Below are 14,279 nucleotides of genomic sequence, written 5' to 3'. Positions count from 1 at the left end.
TTCACAGAATAATATTCTTCATGGTGCAAAAGTGTCTGAAGCAGCGTTTTACATTAAGTTGGCTTAATTTGCTCCTGAAACTTGGCATCTTTTTACACTTTACGAAGTCGTCCTGCAGGCCGGATTGGACTCTCTGGACGCTATGCTTCAAGTTAGATGAACATTTTGCATTCCATGAATTGAACTGTCTGCAACTACCTGGTTAGATGGTTTTAGTTTGTAAAAATAGCACAGATTAAATGCCAAAATTTTAGAGCAGGTTCACTGTTATTTACTGTAATTGTTGGTGATCAGTTGTGTGTCCGTAGGTGAAAATAGATACAGTCCATTAACGTGAAGAGAATTTGAGTCAGAATCTGTTTTCTAGTGTTACGCTGTGGTGTGAAATTTGAGTATGTCTGTTGGTCGCGTGTTTGCTATTTAACTCTCTGAAACACAAAACCATTACATCAGTGCCAGAAACTTCCATGAATGTCCTTGAACTAATCATGCACAACGGGCATTTCCACCTGGAAAATTAACCAAATCGAAACCTGAAATCTGCATGTCTTGTTTAAAACTTTGAAAAAAATTAAGCGTTTGCAACGGATTCTCTGAGGAAAAAAATTGTTCTGCAAGCAACTTTTACCAGGCAGAAATTTGATGAACTGTAGGCAAGTATGTAAACAAATTAAAGAGCGATAAAAGAAATGAAGCTTGGTTCAAAACTTGTGTACAGTGGAGCAAGTTGCCAGCTGGTTGTTGGAAGATACATTCAATAACTAAAGCGTGTAGGGTCACCATGTTTGTCCAGTATCAGTAACACCTGTGGGTCACTTTTCCCCTCAGTTTCTGCAAATAAATTCAGAAATTAAACTTTTCTTTTTTTCATTTTTGTGTTTTATGGCATTTAAACTTTATTATACTGCACAAAATGCACTTTCAAGCTCTGTCTCCTTCTAGTCATGGTTGTACTGTTTCCAAAAAGACTCAAGAGTTTATATTGTAATGAAAAATGAGCCCACAGTGAGGAAAAATGTGACGAGAGCAAAAAAAAAAAAACGAAGCTGCTTTCGGTTCAGAAGTTGAAAAAGTTGCTGTTTTCTCTCCAAAAGGAAAACAAAAAACATATGTAAGGAATTTGTGCACTTAAAACGAGACTGACTCCAAAATTCAAGCTTACAAACTCCGTATGTCAGCACTTCACAAAAGCTTGTTTTCCTCCTGCAGGTTTGAGCTGAGCGAAGACGGCCTGACGAGGCCACACCAACTATAAGAAGTCTCCATCGCCATCGTTGGTATCATCATATCGCCACACTTCCACTTCATACACTTCCACTTTAATCTGCAGACCGCCATGTCTTGGGTTTTATTTTCATTATTTGGAACCGTAAAGGAACTGATTGAGAAAAGCAGCTTTTGACGCTCATTTAATCACATCAGTCGCAAGGCAAGCCTCCCCTTTAAGAAGTGAGTGATTGACTCAAGGGAGTGTAAACTCGTAGAGAACTACGTATTACATAATGTACCGCTATGGAAGTCTGAATTCCATATTTGTAGAAGAAACTATAAGTCTTTTTTTTTTTTTTGGTGTTGTACCAGAGTTTCCACAAAGAACGACAATGTACAAGTGTAAATAATGTACCATGATGCTGGACAAAACAGAGTATGGTGTGTGTTCTGCAAATGAGAGAGCCGTGTGGCTTCTTACTTGGCCAAATGATTGTTTGTAATTTTATTTAGTTTGATTCAGTTTTTTCCTGTTTTTAAATGAAAACATTCTGGACAGCTTCTGAAGCAGAGCAGGTGGGCGATTGCACCAAAGAGACGAGCAGTGTTTTATGATTTCGCCCTGGTGGGTTTTGGTAACACAACTACACACTGGTTTATTCCCACTCATAACCTGAGTGTATTAACCAAGAGGAAAAACAAAACAAAAAAACTGTACGAGCATCCGTTATTACACTGAAATAAGGCCATTGTTGAGTGTTGCTAGTTTGTTTCGTGATTTTTTTTTTTTTTTTTTTTTAAACTGAATATGAATATTTGCACATATGTGTTTTTTTTAATCTGTCGGGGATCATGTGTATTCAGTGTAAACGTTGCCTAAATTCGTCTAGGGAAACGTTTTGAGTTTTTTTGTAATAAATACAAAACTAAAAAAATGTAAGCATCAAATTGTGTAAGGATACAAATCAATTAAAGGAATAATTTAACATTTTGTCTCAGTTAAATGTAGAGACACCACCAGGAGATGGTTAACTTAGCTTAGCTTAGCATAACAACTTGAAGCAGAGGGAAACAGCTAGCCTGACTCTGTATGAAGGGAAACAAATCAACCCACCAGCACCTGTAAAGCTCACAAATTAACACGATACATCTTGTTTACTTAAATTGTACAAAATGATAGTGATAGTGGCCTTACTGAGAGCTGGTTAAGCCAAAGCAAGAAAAAGTTGGGTACAAAACGTCAGTAAAAGCACTATCTGGACAATCCCAGTGAGCTTTACATGTCCTGGTTGTGGATTTCCTTACCTTCAAAGCACGGCTGCATGCCAAGCTAAGCTAACTAGAATTTTCCCAAAATGTTTAACTACTCCATCGTTAAAGAGATTCAGTTGTCAAACACATTTTCCTCATGTCTATAAAGCCACTCTGTGTAGAATAAGTTCTCATGATGTACCTCAAATCAGAGAAAACCAATTTCCGTTGTTACACTGTTAAATAAAAATGTTTTTCCTATGTTTAAATCATCCATGTATTTATATAGTTATGTCATACTTGGCTCGCGGTTGCTGAAATGCATTTTGTCATTCCATTTTTTAAACTTTTTGCTTTTTGCAATGAATCTTAACGTAATAGTTTAAATCTTCCAAAGTTCCTTTTTGTAGCCCGTGAATGTAAAAAAAAACAAACTGTACAGGAGAAACTTAAACATCAGTACTTTATGTGTTAATATTGCCTAAGACTGTGTTTTTAAACAAGACCAGTATTTACATGATAATTAAACACCTGTTCAGGTTTAATGGGACTGGAAGGATCGCACCAAATTTCAGATTTCAGATATTTGTGGATTATTTGAAAGATGCTTTAATCAATGAAGACGTCTGCACATAGTGGCTTTAAAAAGTTGAGAAATATTTTCTTGCAGAATAAATCTTTTTAATTGCGATTCTCACAGTGGAACTTGTTGCCACAGTGACGTTAATGTAAACTCTGTTGCTCACATTTTACTTATGAATCAACTTTGGTCTTAACTTGGTGTCAAGTGTCATTTTCAACATGAGAGAAAGCAGACTAATGGTGAGAATGATGTTGGCTTTTAAAAAAAAATGTATGTATACGCACATCATATTAAACACTGCTTTGACGTTACAACACTCAACAGAACAGAAGGGAATTATATCAACAACAAAAACACAGGATATGCAGTTCTTGATATCAAACACATTAACTAAATGCATTTGTTGTCTTTGTGGCTCTAAACAGCCAAAGAGCAGCAATTTTGTGTTGATAATGAGGTGGTTAACGTGACCTCTGACCTTCAAAACACGACATATAGACCTTTGCCTTGTTGTGTTCGCGTCAACAAAGTATTTTACATATCTGTATGCAAACTGCAAATTGATGTCTTTCCATGTTTTTTATTTGTGTTTTCCAGCTCTCGTCCTCTTTGTCTGGTCTCTTGTTTTATTTTGTAAGAAACCACAAGTTTGTGTGTAAGCCATCAGATCCGAAAGCTAAGCCTCTGGGGTAGAGTTCGTCCTCTGAAAGGCGGGTTTTCTTCTCCGTCATCTTAATTTATATTGTGCCTTATGATTCACGCAACCCAGAGATATTTACATGGATGAGAACAAGCGACAAAGTGTTCCGATGGTTCCCCATGTTTCAGAATGTCTTCTAAATGTCTTTTAAAATGAATAAAGAGCTTTAGCTGGCTTTAGCAGCATGAAGCTGTAGAGCAGCATGGTTTCAGTTCTCTTTATTTTTAATGACTGTGGACGCCATTAAGGTGATGTGAATAAATCATGTTGTGACTATTTCTGTAATCCAGCCTTTTGCCAGTCGTAGTGGAGCTGAAGGTTTTGAGCAACGGTGTGGATGTTTGTATGCAGCTGTTATGTATACAATCGTAAACAAACAGTTACATGCACTTGTAAAGAACATGTTTATTGTAGCAATCTTGAATTTGCAATGACCCCTATAACTCTTAATTTTCTATGGTGGAATCATTCAAACACAAGTGTCATAAAAAAAAAAAACAATCATGCATTTTGGCTCTTTAATAAATTTATTATAGATCTTCTGGGTCGAAAATATACATACAGCAATAATATGTTGTTAAATGTCCATTTTCACCTCAGTTAGGTGCTTTTGTTAGCTGTACAAAAACTTCTGGTTGTATCTTTGACCACTTGACAGAATTGTGCAGTTTGATTACATTTGTTGTCTTTCTGACAGTGGCTTGTTTCATCACAGTCCACATACAGCAACTTTTGGCCAATTTAAAGAGCACCCATTTGGTTCATTCATTAGACTCAGCCTTAAACACGACAGTGGGGAAGTCTATGGTACAGATCTGATGAAGCAAATTATTGACTTGGATGTGTCAGGAAAGTAATTTGGAGGGAGCCATTTCAAAGATGCTTTAGATCCCAAAATCAGCTGTGCAAACAACTAAGTATAAAGTTCATGGTCCAGTTGTGTCACTGCCACAGTCAGGAAGAAAATATCACCTGCTGATGAGAGACAATTGGTCAGGATGGGCAAGAGTCAACTGAAAATTACTAAAAAGCAGATTGCAACGAATTAGAAGCTGCTGGAACACAGCTATCAGTGTCCACAGTGTTTTACATCAACATGAGCTGAGAGGCTCCATGAAGAAGGAAGTTCTTCCTCTAGAAGCAGAACCTAAAAGCTCCACTGAAGTTTGCTGCTGATCACGTGGACAAAGAAAAGGCCTTCTGGAGGAAAGTTCTGTGGTCTGATGGAACAAAAACTGAACAGAAATCTGTTTGGAGGAGAGAAAGTGAGGCCTTTAACCACAAGAGCACCAAACCTACCATCAAGCATGGTGGTGGCACTATCATGCTCTGTGGAACTTTAAATTTACTGAGGTGAAAATGGACATTTCTCCACATATTATAATTGCTGCATGTATATTTTTGACCCAGAAGATCTATAATAAATAAGAGTAAATGGAATAATAAAGGAGGAGGATTACCTCCACATTTCTCAGGAAACACTAAAATCATCAGCCATAAGGGTGGATCTTGGACACACTGTTCCAACAAGACAATGACCCAAACATGCATCAAAAGTGATGAAGAAATGTCTCAGTCAGGCTACAATTAAAGTTTTAGACCGGCATCTCCAAAGCCATGACTTAAATCCATGAAGAACCTGTGGACTGTGATGAAGATACAAGTCTGTGTCAGAAAGATACCAAATTTATTTCAACTGAACCAATTCTGTCAAGAAGGGCAGGTTGAAGGTACAAACAGAGGAATAAATGAGGCAAAGAATCAAAGACACAATCAGACTCACTGCAGTTTACACAACTCAGCACTTGTTCCAAAACAATGATAAACTCCAAGTCCAGCATGTATCTGCTGAGTGAATGTGGTCTGGACTCTGTGGAGGAGAGTCATGGTTTCAGAGACGCTGTAGAAGGACAGAATACCTGCACTGTGATCCAGGTAAACTCCAACTCTGGAGGACGGAGGACCTGAGACGAGAGTTTGGATGTTGTTGTACCAAAATTGATAACTATTTTGGTGACAATATAATGCCCAAGATTTGTCATTGCCTCCAAATCCACATTCAGTCCAGCTTCCTGTTCTGCTGATATCCTTGTATGCTACTGATACATAAACTATTCCTCTCCACTCCACCTCCCAGTAACAACATCCAGTCAGACTCTCTCTACTCAGGACCTGCCACCATCCAGTGAATCTGTCTGGATGATCAGAATAAGACTGCTGTTGATCCATATATGTTACTTTTCTGTTCCCTTCAGATAATACCAGGTTTCTGTGTGCTGTGTTTGGATCCAGACTGATTTGACGTGAATATTTCAAGAATCCAGCTCTGGTCTTTGGCTCTGCTTGTGAATCTGACAGTGAAACATCCACTTGAGTCCCTGTCAGTGAGATGTTTGTCCATGTGTCCCTCACAATGTCCTGTAGATGATCTCTGAGCTCTGACACAGCTGCTGTCACCTCCTCAAAGTGTCTCAGAGGATGGATGTTGATGCTGGATGAGTGTGTGGACTCACTGAGTGCTGACACTGAGGGGTAGTTGTGGAGAAACTGGTTGTGATCCTCTGTGTGTGAGAGCTGCTTCAGCTCAGCATCTTTCCTCTTCAGATCTCTGATCTCCTGCTCCAGCTTCTCCTTCAGCTCTTTGACTCCACTCACTTCAGTCTCCTGCTGGGATCTGATCTGCTGCTCCACATCTCGTCCTGTTTTTCTGGATGAATGGATCATGTGGGTGAACATCTCCTCACTGTCCTCCACTGCTTTATCAGCAGAGCCATTGATGGCCTCCAGCTGCTGTTGGAGCAGCTTCACATCTTTCTCTCTGTCCTGGATTCTCTGCTGGATGTTTTGTCGACTCACCTCCAGTCTCTCTGCCTCTCCGTCCTTTCTGCTGCAGCTGAGACTGTGTCGTGGCCTTTATGTTCATCCACAGAGCAGAGATAACAGATAGACTGCTGATCAGTGCGGCAGAACATCTTCTTCACCTCATCGTGATGAGAGCAGATGTTCTCCTGGAGCTTCTTGGAGGGTTCCACCAGCTGGTGTTTCTGGAATGGAGGTGAATCATAGTGAGTCTGAAGGTGTTTCTCACAGAAAGAGGCCAGACAGAATAAACAGGACTTGAAGGCTTTCAGTTTCCTCCCAGTGCAGACATCACAGGACACATCTTCATCTCCCAGCATAGCAGTGATCAGCAGCAGCAGCTTGGAGTCCAGTCTCTTCAGCTCCTCCACTAAAACTGCTAACAAGATGTTTTTTCCCAGGACAGGCCTCGTGTGAAGATCTTCCTGCACTGAGGGCAGCTGTAGATTCTCTTCTCATCCTCTCCATCCCAGTGGGTTTTAATACACTTCATGCAGTAGCTGTGTCCACAGGAAAGAGTCACTGGATCCTTCAGTAGATCCAGACAGACGGAACAAGAGAAGGTTTCTCGGTCCAGCTGAACTCCTTTCTCAGCCATCTCTCCTGTCACTAACAGCGACTGTGTGAGTTTGACTTCCTCCTTCCTGAAACTAGTCTGATCTCTGATCTACAAATCATGTGTTCCTGCAGTGAACGGGGCCTGTCAGATCTTCTACGTCACCACATGTTGGTTCCACCCATGTTCACAGTGCAGATCTGAAGGGGAGGAAACCAGGAAATATGTGGACAGACTGGAGCTGCTGTGTTTGGTAGCAGGAAGAAGAGGAGAGTTATCAGACTGAGATTCATTCCAGGAAGAGAGAGAGACGCTGAGTGTTGAACCTTTTCACAGCAGAGCTCATTTATTTCTCATTTAACCCTCAGATGGCAATTTGAAAAAGTTGCCTTCAAGATAACAACATCCTCGTCATAAAAACTTTCATGAAAATATCAGATATTAACATTATTTTTCATTTTCGCTGAGTTACTGTTTAAACCAACAGCGGTCCTCATCAACACTGACACATTTAACCCTTTAAATGCCAGTTTGTTTACATGATATCAGTTTTACCCAAACCCTAAAACACACAGAAATAACAATATCTTCCATATAACAATTGATAAAAGCATTTCTTGTTTTTCTCTCAGTCTGGAAACTGTCAGAAGCAACAACATTAGTCTCACTGATGCTCATCATTCTCCTCTCTGACATCATTCTGTTGTATTTAGTAACTTTTTACTGATTTTACAAATGAATGAAACCTAAGTCTGCAGTTTATGATGTTAAAAATCTCCCAACTTTTATTTTGTTTGCAGGACTTGATGTAATCTAAACTGTAGAGATGAAACTAGAACAACAGGATGTTCCGTACAGACGATCTTTTTATGTTGTCCCAAGCTGTTCGTTGAGGCTACACCAGCATTTAGATGAGAATTAAACACCTGCACAGGTAAATGGGACTGGAAGATTCACAAGGACTCACCAGATCTCCCAGAGATTTCTGGATTATATGAAAGACGCTTTAATTGGTAAAGACATCTTCACATTGTGGCTTTCAGAAGTTATCTGGCAGCATTTTTTTTGGTTCAATAACTCTTACATCTAAACTATCTAAAACTAAATGTAAACTCTGCTGCTCACATTTGACTTCTGAATCAACTTTAGTCTGAACTTGGCATCAAGTGTCATTTTCAACATGAGAGAAACCAGACTAGTGTTGAAAATGACTTTTTTGTTGTTTTTATGTGCAGTGCTGTGGAAAAGTTTTCCTCATGTCTTCTGTTTTTGTATATTCCTCACACTGAAATGTTCCAGATGATCAAACTATTTATATTTATTTGTTATTAGACAAAGACAACCCACAAAACACAAAATGTAGTTTTTAAATGATGATTTTTAAGATTTATTGAAAACCCATATCACCTTTGTGAAAAAATAATTGCCCCCCTGAACCAAGTAAGTGGTTGGTCCCTTGGCAGCAAGAATGGTATTTAAACGTTTGTGGTAACTTGTGATCAGTCTTTTACATCACCATGGAGGAATGAAGGTCCGCTCTTCTGTGCAGAATAGTTTAATTGGGTCACATTGGATGGTTTTTAAGCACTAACTGTCCTTTCCAGGTCTGGGTTGTTTTGTGACCTCCTGGATTAGATGTCGATGCTCTTGGAGAAACGTTGGTCGTTCACCACTGTTCCATGTTTCTCCATTTGTGGATAATGTCTCTCTCTGTGGCTCTCTGGAGTCCCAGAGCCTCAGCAATGGCTTCATAGCCATTTCCAGATAAATGTCAATGACTTTGTTTCACATCTGTTCTTGAATCTCTTTAGAACGTGGCATCATGTGCTACTTTTTAAGACCCTTTAGCTACTTCACAATACCAGACAGGTTCTATTTATTGATGTTTAGGTTCAACAAGTCTTACAGTAATGAAGTTGAACCCAATCTACTAAATGAATTTGATCATTTGGTAGATTGGTAATTAAAGGGGACAATTATTTTTTCACATAGGATGAGATGGACTTGAGAGCATTTTTCTTTCAATAATTGAAGTCATCATTTTAAAAACACAAAATTTTGTGTCTTATTGAGTTATCTTTGTCTTACATTACAATTTGTTTGATGATCTGAAACATTTAAGTGTGACAAACATGCAAAAATAGAAGATTTTTGTAGGGGGGCAAATACTTTTTCACAGCACCGTACATGTCATCGTGTTGAACACAGCTTTTATTTAATGTTACAGTTTTCCTTCATTGTTTTAACATGTTTTTTGGACCCTTTGAATTGGCATCTCTGCTGTTAGGACGCTACATCTGTGATGGCATCCATACAGAGGACCGTCCAGACGACTGGATCATCCTCAGCTACTTGACGGTCACTGAGACAACCGGCTCGTCTATTTGAGAGCGGCAGCATCCTCTTCTTCAAGAGACATATGAGAAGATGACACATCCTGAACTGAAGTCCACACGGACAGAGAGAGGTTCAAATTCACCAACACAGTCTTTTACTGCAAACGTTTTGTCTTCATTCCTAGGTGTAGAAGTGGAGGACAGACCAGGAGATCCACAGCCAACATGGAGTCAAGCAGCAGCCACAGGAGAGAGCAGGTAAGTTATCGACTTACCTGCTCTCTGGTTCCTCACAAGATTTCTTCCTGTCAGAGTTTTTTCTACCTGCTGCTGTTGACACTTGCTGGACTGCAGAACCAACCATCTCATCAGCAGAAACAACCTGAAATCCCCTGCAGAGCTGCTGGTTACAGCCCCCTGCTGACCGTGTAGTTTTCACTGTTGTATTGAGCTCTTTGCAGTCTCTATGTGGAGCCATAGCTTGTGGAGGACGTTGAAAAAAGCTACAATTCCACAATTTCATTTAGCAGGCGCATTTTTCCAAAGCGACGTACATGTGAGAGTAGATACAACACGAGGCATGTAGGTGGCCAGCACGAAGGACCTTCTCTCAAGTGTCACTCACTGGACGGCTGGACCCTGACTGGGATTTGAACCACCAATCTGCCAAAGTCAGACGTGCTAATCACAGAGCTATCTAGAAGAACCTGCTCCAGACCCCACCTGTCTCCAGTCGTGGATGATTGGTGTCCAAAAAGACAATCAGTTTTGAGATTTCAAGTTAAAGTTTGTATTTATGTTCTGTCGATTTCATAAATGCTTGCATTCATGTGGTCATTAAAACTGATTAAAAATAAAATTAAAAAAGACGTCAAAGATCACTTTGAAAATAGACAACTCTAAAACAGGTGTTTGGTTAAAAGATGGAATGCTGTTTTTTACAATGTTTTATTGGAGGAAGAAGGTAACAGCTCACATGACCGTGGTTTAGTTACTGGTCAGATGGGGCAGATGCAGTATGACTACAGAGCAGCTGCTTTGCTACAGAGGAATACCCAAAATAATTACTCTGCACAGTTTGAGAGGCACACACAGTCAATTGTGACTTTTATTTCATTAATATTTGTTTGTAATCAGTGGCGTGCACAGACATTTTGGGGGAAAGGTGCTCAGTGGAAAAAACTGCGGCGTGTAGAACCACCGGCTGCCTTAATATAACAGCATGAGATCTGAAAAAATAAAAAAATCAGGAACACATTTTCTGTAATGACATTTATTTTAACATCCTAATAATAACACACAAAGGGTCAATAAAAGCCAGTTTTAATAAAACCTATCAATGTAAATACAAAATTACTGCAAGTGTTGTAGAAGTAACTCAGGGTTAGTACAAAATAATATATGTTTGCTAATACAGCATATTGCCTGATTTAGTTCCATCAAACACTTTGTGTTGACAAAATAAAGATATTTTTTAATCCAGAAGAGCAGAGAGCTGCTTCGCTGGGCGGCCTGCCGTAGCTCCCTGTCTTTGTCTCTCTCGATCTTTTCCCTTCTAGGAATGCTGCGATTGGTAAATTGAAAGAGATCAACAATATCAAGACTGATTCCTGACATTAGGCTACAACAAGGCAGAAACCTACTTTTTCTTTTTGTCATTTAGTAAATAAGTCACAGCAAGTGTTGCCTCTACCTAATGTAGGCCAATAATAAACCTACACAAACTAAATATTCAGTTATAGTATCCTGATCATATGCTGTTCCAATTCACCAAACATTGGCTGTGTGGTCATCGTCGTCACGTTATGTCGATTAATTCAGTTGTATTTTTACAGCACCAGTCCCCAACATGTGTCATCTGATAGCACTTCACTGTCAGGTTACGAATATTAACCAAAGACCAGAGAACCCAACAATCCAAAGCTGCCCTTGATATCCCTTTGAGCGAGCAGTCAGCGACAGTGGGAAGGAACCACAAAAACAATTACTCCTCCAGCAGAACCAGGCTCAGGGAAGGCAGCCATCTGCCTCCACTGGTTGGGGTGAGAGTGGGGATGAAGGGAGGGGGACAGCAGGAGGGTTTCCAGGACTCCTTTGTGGTAACTTTTTTCAGTCACATGGGTTTTGCTATCACGTCTTTAAGTTTAACTGCGGAGTTTAGTTTTTTGTATTTGCTGGTTTTTGCAGCTCTGTTAGCTTTCGTTTGGTTTCAATTGGTCCTTTGAGTTAGCAACACCCACCAGCCCTGTTCTTTCTTGTAATTTCATCTTTTATTTTGTTAATTATACCAAAAAGTAAATTGCTTTACCAAACCATGAACAATTGGTTTTAGTTAACTTCAGAATTGAAAAATACAACAATTTATCGTTTGTATTTTCAGTAAGTTTGTTTGTTTGAAATGATGCTCAATGGAGAGGAGGTCATTGAAGCTTCTGGATAAATTTTTTGCTATTTTTGGGCAACACAGACTCTGTGGTTTGTTTACAGGCTGTTTGGAGACATTACAGATGGAAAATAAATGTTTTTTTAATACACAAAACAACATCAGTAATGAGAGATTTAAACATCTATAACATCACACTGTCAGTTTTATAACAAGTCACAACCTGATGCTGCATTCAGTGACCGTCGGAAAAATGAAAGAGTTTAAATCTATTCATCACATCAGCTTTCAGGTTGTAAAGGGTTTTTGGGAAAGTGAAATTTCAAACTGTGGAAATGCTTCCAGCAAAATGGAACAAAAACTCAAATTATGTTTCCGTTTGTTGAGCTGGAGAGTTTTCCTTTTTATACTTTGGCACCATCTATTGGTGGCATCAAGAATGACACTGAATGACGAGAGAAATTCAACACGCGCAGTCAATATGTAAAATCTATTATCAAATCCAACTTTCCTTCTCTTTTCTGGATGTTCAGGTTTACAGCACATCTTATTTATGGACTGAAGACGTAAAGCAAATCTCTGAAAACCAGGAACTGACTGAAATCCTCGATGTCAAAGATGATTCTGAGAAGAAAAACTGTGAAGACAGATAATAACTGAAAACTTTAATATGCCAGTCTCCATTTTCATTCATGTATTTACCTCCTACAGTTAATTAAAACATTGTCTTCCATTTTTTTCCATCTTCACTCAGCACAAATCCCATCAATCAAGTCAGAATTCTTTGTCTTGTCCAAACTTAAATCCAGTATCTTACAGTGTTTGGATTACTGACACAGGGTAAGGTGTGTAAGAAGCAGAAAATGAGATAAATTTGGGAAACAATAACTCGTCTCTGGACCCTCTCCTACATCACCGCAGTCAGACCTGAGCAGCTGCAGCAGCAAAACACGTGTTTCTGAAGTTCTTTCAAATCAAACTCCAAAACAATGTTGACTGTCCATTAAACGCTAATTTCCGACAGCACTTGAATGTATCAGCAGTGCCAGATCAGAGTGAAGAGCTCCGTGAATCCGTCAAGTCAAGTAAAAAAAAACCTAATAAAATCGGATCGCTCCCGATTAAACCTTCAAAATAAAAGCTTTAGAGGAGCGACGCGATGCAGACGTACATAAAAATACACAACAGGGGGATGTGAAATACAAGACTGCAAAGTGTCCTGGAGAAATGTTTGGACATGCATCCTCTCTGATGGCCAAATGGGATTTTAACAGTTTGCTTTCAGATGTAAGGACAGACCAGATGCAAGTGTTTTCTTCAGAGTTACGTGAGTACAAAAAGTCAAAATGGTGTTAAATAGTAAATAAGAGAAATATTTCTTGTACTGGCACAATAACATGCAACTTGCAACTACACAATGATCAAATAAATACAAGAATAAAATATATTTAATCTGTCAGACTAAATAAAATGTCCAAAACTGCAGCTATTTATATGACACATTTAAAATAACAGACTTCGAACTAAAGTGATTTTCAGTAGAGAAATGAGATTGATGCTGCAAATGTACTTTTTAAAAAGTGTTATCTTAAGGGGTGGATGTGTGTTATACTTGTTTGTGATGGTTTCTCCACATGCATGATGATTCAGTGGATTCATAGTCAATTTTAATAATAATAATAATAATAATAATAATAATAATAATAATAATAATAATAATAATAATAATAATAATAATAATAATAATAACAGTAATAATAGTAATACTACAAACAATATTATTATTATTATTATTATTATTATTATTATTATTATTATTATTATTATTATTATATTAGTCAGTATTATTCACATCTTAATAATAATAATGATGATGATGAGCATCATTATATGCTGTGCATTTTATTATTTGTTTTTTGTTATTGTTATTATTGCAAAATTTTAGAAACCATTTGATATTATATCCTTATTATTTTGTATTATCTTTTATGCTAACTCATGGAGTAACATCATAATTTTGTTGCATTGCTGTCTGCAGCTGTACAATGACAATAAAGGTCTTGAATCTTGAATAATGTTATTTTTTTGTTTTTTTCTATATTTAATACTATAAACATGCATTTTTTTAATCTTAAAGGATACATTATTATTATTATTATTATTATTATTATTATTATTATTATTATTATTATTATTATAAAATCTTGGAAACTATTTGATATATCGAGCCAAAATGTCACACATGTCTTGGTAAATATCCATATTTTAAGCCATGAAAATTTCAAACAAATCAGGGCAGCAGAAATTGCTCAAAACATTTGGACGATTTGAGCTCGATTTAAGTTTTATTGTGAAAAGTTCCTCCCAGATGCAGAACGTGTGAGTGCAGGTGTCTTGACGCT

The 14,279-nt window shown here is 38.1% G+C and overlaps 1 protein-coding gene and 1 pseudogene across 4 annotated transcripts in view; one reads left to right on the top strand and one right to left on the bottom strand.

Annotated features, from left to right (window-relative positions):
• Nucleotides 1–3,943, top strand: part of LOC111563873 (extended synaptotagmin-2-like) — a 70,557-nt gene extending 66,614 nt beyond the window's left edge. For all 4 annotated transcript variants that reach the window (XM_023263153.3, XM_023263152.3, XM_023263151.3 and 1 more), the window contains one exon: nucleotides 1,210–3,943. In XM_023263153.3, coding sequence (XP_023118921.2) covers nucleotides 1,210–1,255 — 46 coding nt within the window. In that variant the 3' untranslated portion in view covers nucleotides 1,256–3,943. The remainder of the gene's footprint in view (nucleotides 1–1,209) is intronic.
• A 306-nt stretch (nucleotides 3,944–4,249) lies between these two features.
• LOC111563877 (tripartite motif-containing protein 16-like) lies at nucleotides 4,250–7,236 on the bottom strand (annotated as a pseudogene).
• Nucleotides 7,237–14,279: the final 7,043 nt, after the last annotated feature.

Source organism: Amphiprion ocellaris, chromosome 10 (assembly GCF_022539595.1).
Source record: "Amphiprion ocellaris isolate individual 3 ecotype Okinawa chromosome 10, ASM2253959v1, whole genome shotgun sequence".
Classification (NCBI taxonomy): Eukaryota; Metazoa; Chordata; class Actinopteri; family Pomacentridae; genus Amphiprion; species Amphiprion ocellaris.
This window is presented reverse-complemented; position numbering and strand designations above follow the sequence as displayed.